The sequence below is a fragment of the Macrotis lagotis genome, chromosome X (assembly GCF_037893015.1).
Source record: "Macrotis lagotis isolate mMagLag1 chromosome X, bilby.v1.9.chrom.fasta, whole genome shotgun sequence".
In the NCBI taxonomy this organism is placed as follows: Eukaryota; Metazoa; Chordata; class Mammalia; order Peramelemorphia; family Peramelidae; genus Macrotis; species Macrotis lagotis.
The window spans coordinates 167,361,567-167,380,056 of record NC_133666.1 but is presented as its reverse complement, the minus strand read 5'-3'; the positions used below and the strand labels follow the sequence as shown (position 1 = coordinate 167,380,056).

The 18,490-nt window shown below is 43.6% G+C and overlaps 1 protein-coding gene across 4 annotated transcripts in view; it reads left to right on the top strand.

Annotated features, from left to right (window-relative positions):
- LLGL1 (LLGL scribble cell polarity complex component 1) overlaps positions 1–18,490 on the top strand; it is a 99,695-nt gene that overhangs the window by 47,249 nt on the left and 33,956 nt on the right. For 3 of the 4 annotated variants that reach the window (XM_074207647.1, XM_074207649.1, XM_074207645.1), the window contains exons 3-9: positions 1,081–1,162; positions 1,370–1,500; positions 9,232–9,390; positions 13,101–13,263; positions 13,632–13,767; positions 16,212–16,266; positions 18,294–18,448. In XM_074207647.1, the coding sequence (XP_074063748.1) occupies positions 1,081–1,162; positions 1,370–1,500; positions 9,232–9,390; positions 13,101–13,263; positions 13,632–13,767; positions 16,212–16,266; positions 18,294–18,448 (881 nt within the window). The remainder of the gene's footprint in view (positions 1–1,080; positions 1,163–1,369; positions 1,501–9,231; positions 9,391–13,100; positions 13,264–13,631; positions 13,768–16,211; positions 16,267–18,293; positions 18,449–18,490) is intronic. The other variant, XM_074207648.1, reaches the window with a different exon arrangement.

Here is an 18,490-nt window from a genome sequence, read left to right as displayed (position 1 = left end):
GGGTATAGAAATGGGAACAGGGTACAGTGCAAAAGTGATATCAGAGGGCACCTGGGGCTTCTTAGGGCAAGGATTTTTCTAGTTCCAGAAAAGGTGGGGCTTGGGGAACTGGGGTACAGGATTGAATTAAATTGAATTAGGACTGATCAGAGTCCTAGAAACTAGTGTGATAGAAAGTGAACTGGATGGAGAATCAAGGGTCCTCTGCCTGCCCCTAGCCAGGAGCATAACCTTGGGCCAGCAATTGAGAGCCCAGGATTTTGGCCTCCTTCCCAACCTTTAGACATTCCTGATGAGAGCTGAGTGCTATCAAATTTTATCTGACAATCCTTAGCCCTTCTCCTGAAACCTGTGTTGGGGCAGGGGTGGGGGTGGGGTGGAAATCCTTTGGAGAAGGAAGGGTAGCCCCAAATTCAAGTCTTAAAACTCCCACCCCCAAATGCATCCTATTCTCTAGCTGCTGACCTTCAGGGAGTCAAGTCAGCCAGTCTGTTCTGTTTATATTCTTAGTTTCTAGTTCTTCATCAAGTGCTAAGAGGACAGGGTACAGATGAAGAAGTAGAAAATATGGTCCCTGACCCCTCTAGAATGACTGTTTTTGTTGGGGAGTCCCGTAAAATGAAGAGGATAAAATGGTAATATGAGATCACTTTAGTATGTCCAGGATAAATTATAAGAAGAAGAGATGGATGTGAACCAGAATAGTTGAAGAAAGCTTCCTGTTCTTGGAGCTGACACCAGCTGAGCCTTGAAGCCCAAGCAGTATTCCTATAAATGGCAGGTGACCCCAAACCTGGGAAACATTTAACTCTTTGTGGTTGCCAATGTGGAAAGAAGGGACACTGACTTGGGGCCCAAGAAAGGAGATTGGTTTCCTTTTCTTTTCTTTTTCCTATTTGTAAAATGGGTTTTCATAGATCATCCCCCAAAATACTCAGTATTCTACACATTCTGCTGTATAGTTCTTGGTAAAAAGTAAGTTTCAAGCTAGAACTGAAGAAGTAAGAGAAGTCTAGGTAGATTTGTACCAGTTTCCTTCCTTGCCTGCTATTATTTTGTCCTTGACTCTGTCCTCTGAAGATATGGGGCCCCTGGCGTGGAGTTTACGGGTTTACATAAGGAGACGGCTACAGTCACACAGATGCACTTTTTACCTGGCCAGGTAAGCCTAATTTCCTACTTCTCTTTTCTCCCTTGTTCTTCCTGGCTAAATCCCTGAGCCTGAGAACCCTTTCCTAGAGACAACTTTGCTCAGTGGTGGGAATGTCTGTCCCTCAGCTGTGACTTTCCTCTAGGTAAACCCCCTTCCCCCCCCAATCAAGATTTTTATTTGGAAAATCCCTGAAAGCTCTCCCTTCTGTTTCCCTAGGGCCAACTCCTCACCTTGCTAGACGACAACACCCTCCACCTCTGGGGGATCTTTCAGAAGGATGGCTACTCCCACTTGGAGGAGACCCACAGCTTTCTCCTGCCGGGCCGCCCAGGGTTTGACAGTGCTAAGTACTCAATACAACCTCTCCTGCCCCTCTCTCTCTCACACTTGTCTGGGGTGGGGAAATGGGAGCTAAATTTCTGGGCCAAATTATAGATGGGTGGGTAGCCTTCAGGAAGTGCATATCAAGTAACCTCAAACACCTTAGGAAGACCAGACCCAGGAGTGAGGAGGGATGACTAAGCCAATTGTCATTGAAGCTAGCCAGATGCCCCTATTTTGGTGGGATGTCAGAGGGGTTGTTTTCTTTTAAAGACACAAAATAGGACTTGGGGATCTGAAAAGTCTCAGGAGAAATCTCTCTTAAAACCCTCTCTCCGTATTTCCAAACAGGACTTACCCAGAGGAACAAGAAACAAATGCTTTTCCTTCTAGCTTTGTAGCCTTTGGGGTCTTTGATAGGCTTTTTTAAGTTAGATCTTCTTTCTCTCTCAGCTCCAGGACCATAGAACAAACTGGGTTACCCTCATATTAGGTCAAAAGCTGGCTCTAGCCCCATTGGGGAGCCCTGGAGATGGATGGTGTTCTATTGCTCATACTATTCCCAGGTGATTCTTTGCCTCAATGTATCCCTAATGCTAACTCTTAAAATTCAGGTCCACCCTGAGACAATTTTTTCAGACTTGGGTCAAAATGATAGTTTTTTTTTTCCTTTGGGAGTAGAGGCATTCGGAATTCTCCACTCCCCTTCTTTTTCTCCGGGTGCAAGTTCAAATTCTGTGTCCTGCGCCCGCCCTCAATAGAGTCTGCTCCCAGTTGCTCCCCTTACCTGAAGCCTTCGCCAAAGGGCAACCTTTCTCCTTCAACTTAAACCCCCAAAAGGGCTGATGCTAGCCGGGTTGCCTGGGAAACAGCTTCTCTGGTGCAAGATGAGCAGCCTGCTCGTGGGTAGCCACTGTCTCGCCTCCACCAACATCTCGGTTTGTTGTTTTTTTTTTTGTTTTTTGAGGTTTTTTTTTTTTTTTTTTGGAAAGTGGGGCAAGGTGGAGAATGAGCAGTGGGTGGCATGACTGGCAGAAGGATTGTTGATACTGTGAGCTCCCTGTCTAATCTACCCAGCTGGGCAGCCTACAGGGACAGCTCACCCAGAATACTCTAGGAAGGGAAAAATCTGGAGTTTCTTGTCACGCCCCTCCCCAGTGGCATACCCCTGATTCCTATGCTTATTCTGACTCCTCACTTAAGGAGGAAAAGTCCTCCTAGCCAAAAGAGCTTAGGGCAGGGGAGATTTCCCTAGTCCTGATGTTGATCATACTTGATCAGGGGTCTCCCCAACTTGATCATACAGTGGAATGGAGAGTTTTGGTGAATTTTTAGACCCTAAACCTACTAAGTGATTTGGAATAAGGGGGCCTTAGGTTTGTACCTTAGATCCTGAGGAACTGGCATTCAATCAGGAGAATGGTTTGAGAACCAAGGTGAGAGAGAAAAGTCAGGAAGGATCGAACATTCTACTTTTCAAAAGGACCTGGAGTTCTGGGGCACCTCAGTCCCTAGCTTGGGATGCTCTGGTTTCTGATCTAAAATTCTTACATAACGATACACCTCCCTAACAGAGAGGGGATGGACTAAAGATGTAAAGACATGTACTTTTAGGTTTTTGCAAGGCTACGGGGTTAAGTGGCTTGCCCAAGGCCACAGAGCTAGGTAATTATTAAGTGTCTGAGGTCGGATTTGAACTCAGGTACTCCTGACTCCAGGGCCAGTGCTCTATCCACTGCGCCACCTAGCTGCCCCAAGACATGTACTTTTGACCAGGACCAGTGTAAGACTTTATTTTGCTTGGTTATACATATTTGGGTTTTTTGGTTTTGTTTTGTTTTTTTTAATTTTTGCAAGGCATTGGGGTTAAGTGACTTGCCTAAGGTCACACAGCTAGGTAATTATTATGGTCTGAGACTAGATTTGAACTCAGGTACTCCTGACTCCAGGGCTGGTGCTCTATCCACTGCACCACCTAGCTGCCCCATTATGCATATTTGTTACAAGGATTTTGCTTTTCATTTAATAGAGAGGAAAAAACATGGGAGGGAAAGAAAATAAATGCTTGTTGATTGAAAAAAAATTTTAATTGGAAGCAACAACAAAAATAAGTTTCTAGCTAAATCTGAATAGAAAATAGGATTATTTCTGATTCATGACATTAGCCCAGGCTAATAATAGGGACCATCCTTTTCAGAATTTGCATTATCCCTCTCAGGATATCAGCAGAGGATTTGTCCCCATCCCCTGACCCTGCTTCCCTATTCTGGCTACTGGAGACCCAGGGATAAAGAAAGGGATGGGACTGTAGTTAGTATGTCATAGAACACAGAGATTTATGAGGAGGGGAGAGAGATAGTTTTGGGCCAAAACAAGTGTGACAGGGGCTGGTGCAGGGAAATGGCCTTGCTTTAGGGTGTCCTAAGAGCGCTATCCTTCTTTCCTCTGGTGATGGGAACAAATAATACTCAAGTAGGCTCAATGAAGTGGAATTAGATTAAGGACTAAGTAAAACTTTTTTTTTTTAATTATAAAAATTTTATTTATTTTGAGTTTTACAAATTTTCCCCTGATTTTTCTTCCCTCCCCCCACCCCCTGCAGAAGGCAATTTGCCAGTCTTTACATTGTTTCCATGGTATACATTGATCCAAATTGAGTGTGATGAGAAAGAAATCATATCCTTAAGGAAGAAACATAAAGTAAATGAGATAGCAAGATCAGACAATAAGATATCAGGGTTTTTTCCCCTAAGTAAGACTTTTTATCTGCACCCTATAACCTGGATCTGAGCCTTAGAACTGCATAGAGTATATCTGCGAGGGTGCAGATCAAGGGTTGGAGTGGGAGGCAAGGAGCTTCTTTTGGAGTGTTCTGCTGTGACTTTATGTCTGTCCATCTGTCTTCATATATCAGTTTGAGGCAGTCTATTTCCATTGTTTGTGCTCCAAACCCCCCCCCCCCCCCACGTCTGCCCCTGGGTCATTCTCTTCCTGGAATCATTTCTAGGAACACAAAACCTTCTAAAACTAGGCACCCATGGTCTACCCAGCCGGGGCTCTGATGCCAACAGAGGCCACGGGGGACTAAGCTATGAATGGAGAGAGTTTCAAGTATCCTCCTTAACCTTAGTTTCGAAGGTCTGGAATATCTCAACTTTTCTCACCAACCTTGTCTTGGCTCTGGCATTCATCACTGAGTCCAAAGCCTTTCTGAATCCATTCTCATTTCCTGCCACTCATCTCTTGGGGGATACAGAGCAATCATTCCAAAGCCTTTATTGACCCTGTGGTGCACCCCCCCCCCCAGGCCTCTAGTCATTCAATAGATATTCATTTGTTGTCTTTAGGACTTTAGCCTCTGCTTCCCTCAATTCATTAATGCTTTTTGAGGAAAATATGTCATGTGAAACAGTCCCATAAGAATAACAGAGAAAGTGAATGAGGTTGGACAGTACTGTGGTAGGAGGCCTTTGACATTTAAAAAAAAATGTCACTAGGACACATTGGCTGGGGCATTGTGCAGGAAGGGGACAAGACAAAAAGCCCCTGTCCTCAAGGAGTGCAGAGTCTAGTAGAGGAAGAGCCAGCTGTACAGGACAATAGGAAGAAATGCTGAAATTATGTGAAATATTGGGATGTGAGACAATAAATGGTCCAGGAGATCAGTGAAACCCAGACAGTCAGGGGAGATTTCCCAGAGGGGATGGGACTATGTTGGAACTTTGAAGAATGGCTAGGATTTGAGTTGGGGGGGGAAGAAGATGGATATTCAAGTAGGGAGGAAAGGGAGAGGAGGGGAACTGAGTGAGTAAAGGCAAAGGATAGGAATAAATATGGCCCAGGAAAGACACCTCCTAGACCAAAGTAGATGGTGTGGTGTGTGTGTGTGTGTGTGTGTGTGTGTGTGTGTGTGTGTGTCAGAGAGAGAGAGAGAGAGAGAGAGACAGACAGACAGACAGACAGACACAAGGGGAGTGGGGACCGATGGATGAGGACAGTGGGAAATAGTCCGGGTAGTCAAACACTCAATCAGCAAGCATTTTTAAAGGGCCTACAAGGATACAGGAATGAAGCAGTCTCTACTGAACTTAGATTCTATTGGAGGAAACAAAAAGTACATATTAAAATATATAAATATATAAACACATACGTACACATATAGATATGTAGCATAAATATAAAATAAATCAATATAGAAAAAGTGTGCACTGGTAAATGTTTAATAACTTGTCCTCCAAGAAAATGTTAAGTCTAGACAACCAAAAAAACAAGCACTAATTTGTAGAATTTGCTGATTTCCAAGATACAGTGCTCCCATGAGAGCTGGTTTGCTCTAACTCCAGCATTCCCCTGTATATAAATCTTATAGGATGAAGCCGGAATGTAAAGGACTTTGAAAAGTAGGACATGAATTTTAGATTTCATGGGCTGGGGAAAAGGAATCCACTGAAGGTTAGAATGATGGATGTCAACCTGCCTCCCATTCTCCACCCCTTTATCAGGACACTGGCATCTGTCAAAGAACTCTTCCCAGAGTCTAAGGAGATAAACCTTGGAGTAGAGATCCCAGCAGCCCCTTCCCTCAGAGGAAAGCCCAGGAAATAGTCTGGATTCCAGTCCCAACTAGATCCATTCCAAAAGTATCCCATCTTGCTTTCATTCCAAAGCAAGAAATGCAAATTCCTTTCATCAGCTTTCCTATGAGGAGAATCTGAGACAATTTTGAAACACTCTTTCCTCAGTGCTGAAGGGATTTGTGTGGGTTCTTTCCATGAATGACAGTTTTTTGCCAATGAAAAAGTTCCTCCTTTCAAAAGACTTTTCTTCTTGAATCTTTCCTTTCTGCCCTACCCCCACCCCAGACTAAAGAAAAATAGCATCTATTAAGTAAACAAAGAGTGCCTTTCCTAGGAAGGGGCTTCTGCTCCCCCCCCCCCCCAGCGACCCACTCCCACTGAAGCTGTCTGGACCATCTAAATGATGACACATGGGGTCAGTGTCACTCTTGCTGACAGCTTTGACTTTTCCTGCTCTGAGGGGAAGGCATCTTCTCTTGCCGCTAGTAATGGAATGGGACAGCAGGACAGCCAGGCATCTCGTGCCCTGCTCCATCCAACTAGGGTTTAGGCTCAGCTAAGAAGCTCTGGTACTCATTAGGACCATGGAAAATGCCTAGATTTGGACTCTTCCTTTAGCTTCTGGTACATTTAAGAAGCAATTGACTGTGTGACCTTGGGCAAGTCACCTTAACTCCATTGCCTCACAAACACCCTCCCCCCAAAAAAAACCCCCAAAACTATTGAGCAATGGATGAGAGAGACTTCAACTGAAACATTGTTTGGGTCCTGTACCCTGATGTAAGCCCTGGGGGAAATGGCACTGGTTGAGTAGGAGTGCCCATGACCATCCATCAGGCGGCAAGTATTTATTATTGAACATCCACTATAAACCATTCCCTGGGAGTGTATGACATCAGAGGTAGAGTACTGGTATGGTGTCTGCAAGACCTGGGTTCAGATCCTCACTTATCTTGTGACCTTAAGCAAATTATTTAATCTCTCTTTTCTTCAGCCAACTCTATAGTTGGTAGAATGGTGCCTTCACCATTCTAGCAAAAACACAGATTCATCATATATGTATCACACAGGTGTGTGTGACATGTAGGTAATACTCAGAGGATTCATGGTACTGGGATCTACACTTTTCCCTGCAGGCATATAAAATAATGGAATAAATAGCCATAGACTATGGAAGGATGGTACTGAAATGATGGCAAGAATTTCACAATTGGACTCTGGGTGACTGGCACAATTCATCTAAGGGTCAAAATAGCCTTTTGACCTAACAGAAGCTGGGGAGTGAGGAAAAGATTCCTGTAGCAAGTAATAGTAGCTCTGTGTGTGTGTGTGTGTGTGTGTGTGTGTGTGTGTGTGTGTGCGCATGTGTGTGTATGCGCACGAGTGCGATGTATGAAAGAGAGACAACTTACATCGCACCAACTCCATCATTTGGGAATTTATTTTCTTTCATCATCCTCTGTAAGAATCCATTGGTGTGGAAATGAAAATTTCAATATGGCTCAAAGAGAGATCTCTAGGATTAGCTGAGGCCAAGGAGAAGCTCATCTTCAGTGTGGGAGCTAGAAAGGAGCCCTGTGGCCACTAGCCCATCAGAGTGGTTGGGTCTCGCTGGGAAGATGTCTAACTGGTTTGTTGGCCCTCCCCCTTTTGCTTGTCTCTGGGGACTCTCCCTTTGTCTCCATGCTCCCTGGATAGCTTCTCTGTGAAATGAGAAAGCCTGAGAAAATGAGGCAAAAAGAGTCAGTCATGAAGGAAAACGTGATTTTTTTCCCCCATTACTCTGAAAGCAGATTGTAGAAAGAGGCCAGTGGAAAGACCATTGGCTTGGACTCGGAAGACCTGGGTTCAGATCTTGTTTGTTCCCTGAATAACTTTGTCACCTTGTATATGTCATTTAATAATAGCTAGCATTTAAATAGTACTTTCCAGTTTTGTTTTTTGGGTTTTTTTTTTAGGCTTTTGCAAGGCAAATGGGGTTAAGTGGCTTGCCCAAGGCCACACAGCTAGGTAATTATTAAGTGTCTGAGACCAGGTTTGAACCCAGGTACTCCTGACACCAAGGCCGGTGCTTTATCCACTATGCCACCTTGCCGCCCCTTACTTTCCAGTTTTTGAAGTGCATTATATATGTTAATTCATTTGCTTCTCCCCCTATAGATTAGATGCCACTTAATTCCTCTGGGTCTCATTTTCATCAGCAAAATGGGCATATTTATTCCCTCCCCAATACCATTCGTCTCCCAGAGTAGTTGAAGAAAAAATGTTTTGTTAACTCTAAAAAACCTCTATAAATGTGTGTTATTCCCTCGCAGTGTTTTGATCTTTATCATTAGCTGAAGTCCATTTGGGAGCATCAGCTCTGAGGACGTCTGGTCCATGGCTCCCCCAATCTTCCATTATCTGTGGATGCCCAAGCGCTGCTGTTTTCCTCCTGTTCTCTCTTCCTTCATTCTCCTTCCATATCACAGGAGCTTAGATTAAGAGCTTGAAAGGACTTTTAGGACCTTTCAACCTGATCCTCTCATTTCACAGTTAAGAGAAAGGCCAGGAGAGGTTACAGGTGACTTGCTCAGGGTCATGCTTATCTTAGCAGGCAAAACCAGTCTCTGTACCCCGACCCTTTTTGTCAGATCCTGCCCTTTTCACCGTGCCAACTTCTTCCTTTGATCAGGCCAAAGGAGGAGGGATGGGGAGCCTGTTCCCTCAGTCTATTTTTATAAAACTATACACAGATTCTTAATGACTAATTGCAGTGAGTAATTTCAGGTGATAATTATGTATCTTAGAGCTGCTCTCTCTCCTCCCCATAATTCCTCTTCTCCTTTCAGGTTCCAACACAATAATTAGTAACTAGCCGGCCCTTTCAAGTCAGAGGGTTCTGCCTGATAGTTAAGTAATAATAAAAAAAATATAATAATAATGAAGTCCGAATCCCCTCTGACTACTCTTTGCTGGTAGAATTTGGTAATACAAAGCCATAACTAGCCATTCTTTTCCCTGTGGTGGAATAGGAGTTTCTGGGTTTCTAGGTTCATTTTGGGGCTTCTGGCTGAGCTTGGATGCTTGTGGGTCTTTCTGACCTCTCTGGACTGGTGGACCTCTCCTAGCCTCCTTTAATCTTGCCTCTCCCAATGGCATGGCTGCTCACCTGCCTTTATCCTTTAATTCTCTGGACAGCTCCCCTCCCAGCATCACCAGGGTGACGGTGATCTTACTGAAGTCAACCTGCAACGTGGCCTGCCTGGGCACCGAAGGGGGTGGCATCTACTTCCTGAACCCCACCAGTCTTGCCTTGCTCGATGACCAGACCCTCTATCAGGATGAGATCCTGCAGAGGTGAGAAATTTCTTGGGCTGAATAGAGGAGTTGAGGGAAGGAAGACCCCACCCACACCCCCCACCTCTTTATCCCTTGAGCTGAAAGGAAAAAAGGAGTTTTAATTCAGTGGTTTAAAAAAATGTTTTAATCTGCAGATAACTGGAGGAGGGGCAGGGGTAGCATAAACAAATTTAGTAGATTAAATGTCTCATCACTATTGCTGAAAGCTCACCAGGAACAACCTCTTTGAGCTGGTGTAACTCTAAAGGGAACATCTTCAGGGTGGACTGTGGTTTTTATTAAGTGGACAAATGGCACATTCAGGACAGAAACTAAAGAATAGATAGCAGACTTCATAAATAATGTTGTACTACCTAGGGTTCAACAAAGTGATGGAAGGAATGCAGTAAGGGAAATTTTAAAGAATAGATATCAGACTTTATAAACAATGTTGTCCTACTTCAGGTTCAACAAAGTAATGGAAGGAGTGCAATATAGGACACTTTTTAATGTGACTTTATAAATTAATAGAAGTACTGTGGACTTGAGGTCCAGAAGATTTAGAGTCCATCCTACCTCTGACTTTGTATCCTGGCCTAATCAATTAACTCCTCTTTGCTTTGGACAACTCCTTGGGACTTATCTTTTCAATCCCAGATGGGTTGCCATATGAATCACTGAGGGGAGTTCTCCATGCTAATAGAATCAAGGGTCTTTTGTGTTTGTTATTGCATGCATTTTTCGATAAACTTTTGGTATTTATTTTTTCTTAATCATCCACATTATTCAGTGTAACCTCCTCCATCTCTTTCTGGAGAGTTAACTTTTGGAACAGAGAATAAAAAAAGAAAAGAAGAAAAAGCAGTTCAAAGAAATTAACCAATACCTCAAAACAAGTCTGATTATTTGGAATGTGCCACACCCTTACTTAGTTGCCTCCCCATACTTCTACTGTGAGCCAAGCTTGCTCATTATAATTTCACATTACTTAGTTTCAGGTGTTTTGCTCTTTTCATTGTGGTTTTTTTTGGTTCTGCTTACTTCACTTTGCATCTGTCCAGGTAAGTCTTTCCATACTTTTTTTTTTTTTTTAGGTTTTTGCAAGGGGAAATGGGGTTAAGTGGCTTGCCCAAGGCCACACAGCTAGGTAATTATTAAGTGTCTGAGACCCGATTTGAACCCAGGTACTCCTGACTCTAGGGCCCATGCTTTATCCACTGTACCACCTAGCCACCCCATTTCCATACTTTTCTGTAACATTCCATTGAATTCAGGAATCCCAGACTTACTTAGCCAGTTCTCCATTAGTGAGTAGTCTCCTCTTTTCAGTTGTTTTCAGTTCTTTGCTGCTTCGTAAGACAATGTTGTAAATATTTTGGTTTATTTCATCAACCATCTTGGAGTGAGTGCTTAACATTGAAACTTCCACACCAGAGGATAGGGACATTTTAGTTGCTTTTTCCAACCTGTTTTCCCAAAATGTTGGGGCTAATTCACAGCTCCCCTTATCAAAGCTTTAATATGATGCACATGTTTTAATCCCAGAAAATTTCACTCTGTATTGCATGGACATATTTATTTATTAATTTAGACTAATTGTTATTATTATTTTACTTTTCCTGCAGTTTCATTCATTGGTAGGGGGGAATCCAGGTGAGAAAAGTTCTTTGACTATTCTAGGTCCAGCCTGATCTGCAACTATCTAGAGGTGTGTGTGGTAGTAAGAGATCAAATAATTTACCAAGAGTCACATAGGCCATCCATGTCAAGAAGCAGGACTTGAACCCATTTCTTCCTGCCTTGAAAATTAACTCTCTATCATTGCTTCTATGGAAGTATTTCCTTTTAAGCCAAACCATTTCCATTTAAGCAAATATGGTATTTGCGGTTTGAAATCTCTAGTGGATAATGACCCCATCATCTTCAGGCTTTGGCCCTGCTGACCATATGTCATCCTTTTTTTTTTAATATAAATATTTTGTTTGTTTTCCAATTACATACAATGGTAGTTTCTACGATCTTTTTTTTTGGTAAGGTTTAGATTTTACAATTTTTCCCCCTCCCCCAATGGAAGGCAGTCTGTTGTCTTTACGTTTGTTTTCATGATATACATAGATCAAAATTGAATGTGTTGAGAGAAGAAACATATCCTTGAGGAAGAAAGAAAATATTAGAGATAGCAAAATTATGTAAAACATAAGACAGCTTTTTTAAAAAATTGAAGATGATAATCTTTGGTCTTCGTTTAAACTCTGTAGTTTCCTTCTTTGGATACTGATGGTGTTCTCTATCATGGATCCCCTAAAAATATCCCTGGTCATTGCATTGATGGAATGAACATGTCCATCAAGGATGATCATCACCCCATGTTGCTGTTAGGTTGAACAATGTTCTTCTGGTTCTGCTCATGTCGATCAGCATCAGTTCATGCAAATCCTTCCAGGCTTCTCTGAAATCCCATCCCTCCTGGGTTCTTATAGAACAATAGTGTTCCATCACATACATATACCATAATTTGTTCAGCCGTTCTCCAGTTGATGAACATTCCCTTGATTTCCAATTCTTTGCTACTTGAAACAGAGCTGCAATGAATATTTTTGTACCTGTACCACATGTCATCCTATCCACAACTCTCTATGTGGAAAGATAATTTTCCTGCCCCAGTTAGGTACCCCATTTGGGGAGCTACTATATTTGGGGCTTGAGTGGGTAAGGAGTCCTCAAGTCTCTAGTAGAAGCCCTGAAGTCAAGATAGCATCTACTACCTAGGGTAAGACCATTTAGTCCAAAGACTGGATTCTCATTCTGACCAAATTGCCAATCTTTGGGCCAATTTCAGCCTATGGGGTCTATGCAATGTCATGACTCTCACTTGGCAAAGGGTTTGGGGCATTTGTTAGGGGTGCTTTAAAGATCTGATGAAGAGGGACAGCTAGGTGGGGCAGTGGATAGAGAACTGATCCTGGGGTCAGGAGGACCTAAGTTCAAATTCGCCTTCAGACATTTAATAGTTACTTAGCTATGTGCCTTTGGACAAGTCACTTAACTCCATTGCCTTGGGGGAAAAAATAATGAAGATCCAATCAGAAGAACTGGGATTGAATTCCAGTTCTTCCGTTAAAGCTGCTCTATGACCTTGAGCAATTTTCTTCAAAACGAGAGAATTAGACCAGGTTTTCTTGAATTCTTCTTTTAGCTGTAGATTCTAGAAAATGGTGGATAGGAATGTGCTTTGAAAAGTATAAAGTGTTTTTTAAATGGAAAGGAATAATAATCCTTATAAATATCAATTTGGGTCTGAATCAGAGATTTAGAAGGATTTAGTATGTCCCATCATTACTCCAAATATTCTTCTTAGCAAGCTGGGGAGACGTCCAGGCTTTATCTAGACCAGCACCTGTCGGTTTCTGAAGATAAGATTGCTGCTAAACCATTTCAGAGCTTCAGGACAGTATGGGCATCTAAGTGGTACGGTGGATGGAGCACTGGGGTTAAACTCAGGAAGTCATCAGCCAGCTTCTGCTTGCTAGCTGTATGACCCTGAACAGGTCACTTAACCTTGTTTGCCTCAGTTTTCTTCATCTGTAAAATGGTCTGGAGAAGGAAATGACAAATCACTCTAGTATCCTTGCCAAGAATAAGCATAATAAAGAAAAAAGCTTCCCTTAGGGGTTCATTCCATTATTGTCCTTGCAGAATGTCTAACTATGTTACATTTCTCTTTTCAGAGTTCCAGATGATTACAGGTGTGGGAAGGCCCTTGGGCCAGTGGAGTCCCTACAGGAACATCCTCAGGACCCCTCCAAGATTCTCATTGGCTATAGCCGGGGTCTGGTCGTCATCTGGGATCAGAGCACAAGACATATTGATCACCTTTTCTTGGGAAATCAGGTATACTGGAACGCACTTCACAGTACCCATCCTGGTTCATAGTTGGACCAGAAGAGAATGACCCAAACCTCTTCATTGACATGGTGTGATGCCCTCATTCTACTTCTTACCATATCATTGAACTGTTCTGGTCCATGATCCCATCTGAAAGATGGGCACAATAGCAGCTTCACTTCTAAAGCATCAAGTGCTCATCCTGGTGTAGGGAAGGAAGCAGTTCAGTGACTCTCTGGTCACCCAATGGATCTCTTCCGTCCCTTTGACCCAGAAGGATTTTCTACCCCTGCCCAAGTTAATTCCTCTCAACTCTCTGGTACCCTCTCCCACTTGCCCCAGATTGACCTGGTCTTCTCTCTCCACCTCTGCAGCAACTGGAGAGCCTCGCCTGGGAGCGTAATGGCAACATCGTTGTGAGCTCTCATAGCGATGGCAGCTACATGATCTGGTCAGCCAGTGATGACAGTGGCTGGACCCTCCAGCCCACCACCTCCACCATCCCCTATGGTGAGCAGACTGAACTGCAAGAGTGCAAATTTATATCTGTTCACACACATACATGTTACCCCTTGAGAAGTGGGGCTTGGTGGTGATGCAGGCTCCTCTGTAGCCCTCCACTCTCTCATCTCTCTTTGCCTGGCAAGGCTCTGTGGTTAGGCTGGGTGGGCTTCTTACAGAGTTCTTCCAGACTAACAGAGATGATTGCCTATCAGATATGGTAGGGTACTCAGCTGCCTAGGTGACCTTGGTCATAGGTGATGCTGTAGAAGGATCTTCATGCTATTTCAGGGAACCTAGTCCTTGCTCTGATACTTTGCCTCTCCATTAATTGATGACTGTACTGGTGTTCCTTCCAACATCTTTGGAGTAATTTTCTTTCTCTCTCTCTCTCTCTCTCTCTCTCTCTCTCTCTCTCTCTCTCTCTCTCTCTCTCCCTCTCTCCCTCTCTCCCTCTCTCCCTCTCTCCCTCTCTCCCTCCCTCCCTCCCTCTTCCCTATGACTCTTCTCTATCCAAGCCATTTCCCTTCCTTTCACCCACCTCCAACATAAAACTCAGTTCTTACAAATGAATGCAGTCAAGCAAAACAAATCAGCTCATTGACTGTGCCTAAAAATGTATGTCTCTGCACCTGTGGTCCACCACCTCTCTCCTGAGCTTCCCACAGTGGTCCTCTGGAATCACAGTTAAACTCTCTTGACCCAAATTCTATTCTATCTACATTCAGCATTGTTTTCTTAAGTGTAGTCTGTGATTCTTTTGTCTTGGTAGATGGCAGATTCCAGTAAATTAGAGAAGCAATTTAACATAATAAAAAGAGTACTGGCACAGATCTGAATTCAAATCCTACAAAATAGGAAACTTCTGCTCAGGTTGGATGAGCATCAAATGACAAACTGCCTAACTATATTATGTTATGCATCAAATACTCATCCAGGTGTAGGGAAGGAGCTCTGTTAGTCACATTTTACAAATACTACCTTATTTGTTCCTCATGATAACCCTGGGAACCAATTGCTCTTATTATTCCCATTATTGAAGAAACTGAGGCAAACAGATTAAGTGACTTGCCCAGGTCATATAGCTACTAAGTATCTGAGGCTGAATTTGAACTCAGGTCTTCTGACTCCCAGGCCCAGCATTCTATCCACTTCACCTCCTAGCTGGCGCACAGATGCTCAAGTATAAGAGAGTCCCTTTGTATATTTGAAAGATACTGTTAAACGACAATAATCTTTATTGTGACCTGTTAAAATGTGGTCCTACCTCAAATCTCTTCCCCTCCCCCCATAGCCTTCAGGACCTCTTATTTTCTGAACTTTCCCATTTGAAGGTCAATAACTTTACTGGGCTTCCCATTAATCTGGTTTCTAAAGACTGTCCCACTGTGAGAGACTTTGTCTTCTTTTTGGGCTTGGGTACAGCTGGCGTAGACTGTCTATCATCAGTTGAATAATGAAGCCCCTTCAGCCATGAGGTCTCTAAGGGGAACCCCCCCAGACCCTACCTGCAAGGACAGCTAAGACAGGGATGAAGAGGATGGTGATATTAGAGGGCTGTGAGTGGTACAGGAGGGTCACTTCTAATGAAAGGGGGGGAGTCAGTGGAGGATGTGGCACAGTGAAACCATGAGCCAGGCAGAATTTTGATAAGTTAAGACTTAGGGAGAAGGTTATGTAGACTAAAGTAAGTAAGTAACAGAGTGTCTGGGGACCAACAGTCGATTCTAGCTGAAGCTCTGAGTCTGTGTAGAAGAATTATTGGTTGGTTTGGAGACAGATAAACTGCTCAATGGGAGAAGCACCGGGATGGAGTCAAGTTCATATCTGGCCTCAGACCCTGGGCAGGTTAAGTGAAGTCCTTTCACTCGTTTGCCTAATCTTCTGCAAAAGGAAATGGCAAACCACTCCAGTCTCTTTGCCAAGAAAACCCATCTGGGATCACGAGGAGTCGGACGTGACTGAACAGCAACAACGGCTGGAAAGCCGTCTGTTGGGCCTTATGGGACTAGCCTTGAATGTTGGACCAAGCACTTTATTTGGGGAACGGGAAAGTGGTTGTGGGAGATTCTTGATAGGGAGTGGAATGATATGGACAGGATTCATCCTCTGGTTGACTTTGTCAGTGGTGTGGTTGTTGGATCAGAAAGGGAGCAAGGAGGCTCATGGTGTCAGACCCTATGAGGATATAAGATTTATAAGACGTGATACTTGAAGTTTGGTTAAGGAGAAAGAAACAAGTACAGAAAATAATGGGAAACACTAAGGGAATCTTCATAAAGTGAAAGTGGAGTTGGGGGGAGGGAGAAGATCAATATAGAGCAGAGCAAGGGTCAGGGGAAGCTTCCTTGGAGGAGGGGTAGCCCTTGATTCGGATATTCCATTTTTATAACATTTGCCATTCCCAGACATGATTGTGATTAATGCTGACAAGTCCAAAATCTTTCTTTCAGGTCCCTTTCCCTGCAAAGCCATCAACAAAATCCTTTGGCGCACCTGTGAGTCTGGGTAGGTTGTGATCCAGGGTGGAATAGTTGAGGGAGAGTTGGGGGGGGGTGGATAGTCCAACTTGGAGGGATTTGGGGGGCATGAAGACCTCTTTCTGTCTCCCTGTGGGCATGTAAGGAAGGCAAGCAGCAGAAGGGTGAATGATGCAAGGGAAAAGTAGAGGGGGAAGCTACCTGGGAGGTTCAGAATAGGAGATTCAGGGAATGCTTCTGTGGAGGCAAAGCTTTGGGGGACCCTGACAGCTGCTATACTTCCCAAGAGCCAATAGGAGACCTAGGGTTAGACTGGGATTTCAGGAAAGGAATGGCATAAATTCAGTTATCTAAAGTCCATCCAGACTCATTTGATATTTTTCAAAGGAAAGCCCTACTAGCACAAATACTATTAATTCTATCATAACTATTAATAATATAACTAGTGGGGCAGTTAGGTGGCACAGTGGATAGAGCACCGGCCCTGGAGTCAGGAATACCTGAGTTCAAATCTGGCCTCAGACACTTAATAATGACCTAGCTGTGTGGCCTTGGGCAAGCCACTTAACCCCACTGCCTTGCAAAAACCGAAAAACAAAACAATAATAACTAGTATTTCTATAACACTTAGCACTTTGTAAAGTGCTAAGCACTTTACAATTATTATCTCACTTGAGCCTCTTAATGGCCCTGGAAGGTAGGTGCTATTATGGATCCCTGTTTTACAGATAAGGACACTGAGGTTAAATGACTTGCCCAGGGACACACAGCTAGTGTCTTGAGGCTGGATTGGAACTCAGGTCTTCCTAACTCCAAGCCTGGTGTTCTATCTGCTACACTATAAAACCTTGCCTACCATTGCCAATCCCAATGGAGCTCGTGTCTGTCAAGCCATGGTTGAGCTAACCCCATAGGGGATAGTACTCCAAGACCAGTCCTCTTGAGCTGGCCTAGGGCTGGGGACACTCAGCCTTCAAACCTGGCCCACAGGGGCAGGTGGAATCTGTGCTCTCTCCTTTCCTCCCTGTCCTCTTGGTCTTTCCTTCTCAACTGGGATGAAGGGCTGCCCCAGTTCTTCACCAAAGGGAATACTTGAAAGCAGCTGGAGAGGGCAGAATCCATTGGCTCATATGCCCTTTACCTAGGAAGTGACTTCTCTTTGGCAGAGCCGTCTTGAGAGTTCATTTTTCCTCATCTGTACACAGAGGAGAGTTGGACTTTGTCAGCCTTAACCCCATTAGTAGTCTGGTGGCAGTGTTAGTTTAGACTACCCACCCCAGGTATTCACCTGGACTATTTGAGCCTGACCTACAGTAGAGCCTTCTGACCCCCATATTGGTCTGATCAGTCATAGTCGGACACATTGCCATTTGTCTCACACGGTTTTGTCATTTTGGCTTTCTTCGATAACAAAGGACAAGAACCAACCAGAACCAACCTGGAGTCGAAAAGACCTGAGTTCAGATCTAGCCCCAGACAATTCCTAGCTGTGTGACCCTGAGCAAATCATTTAATCCTGTTTGCCTCAGTTTCCTCCTCTGTAAAAATGAGCTAGGGAAGGAAATGGCAAACCACTCCAGGATCTTTGCCCAGAAAACCCCAAAGGAGATCACAACACATCAGACTCGGACCCGACTGAAGCAACTAAGCAACCACAATGAAACCTATATACCCCTTCTCTGAATAATGTTCTTGAATGCATAAAATATATTTTAATATAGGATTACACAGTTAAAAGAAAAAAAGAACCCAAGGGCAAGAACCTAGATTAGGTGATCCTTGGTTCCCTCTGGCCTAGATAATGTATAATTCTGTAGCTTTGGGATTGGATTTAAGAGTCTGAAAACCCTGGCTTAGTATCTTCCCTCTTATAATATTTGTGACCAAGCTAGTCAATCTCTCAGAGCTGTAGTCTTATATCTGTAAAGCGTGAATAATAGTTATCATCTCAAAGATATGTTGTGAAGTTCAGATGAGATACTCTAATAATAATTATTATTATTATTTTTATTATCATTATATTCTCCTCTTTGTCTTCATTGTCTCTCTCTGCAGGAACCACTTCATCATCTTTAGCGGGGGGATGCCTCGGGCCAGCTATGGGGATAGACACTGTGTGACAGTGCTGCAGGGCCAGACACTGGTCACGTTAGACTTCACCTCCCGGGTGATTGACTTCTTTACAGTGTATAACACAGAGTCCAAGGATGGTAAGAGCCAGGTCCTTCCTCAGGCCTACTCCTCTTCTTCCC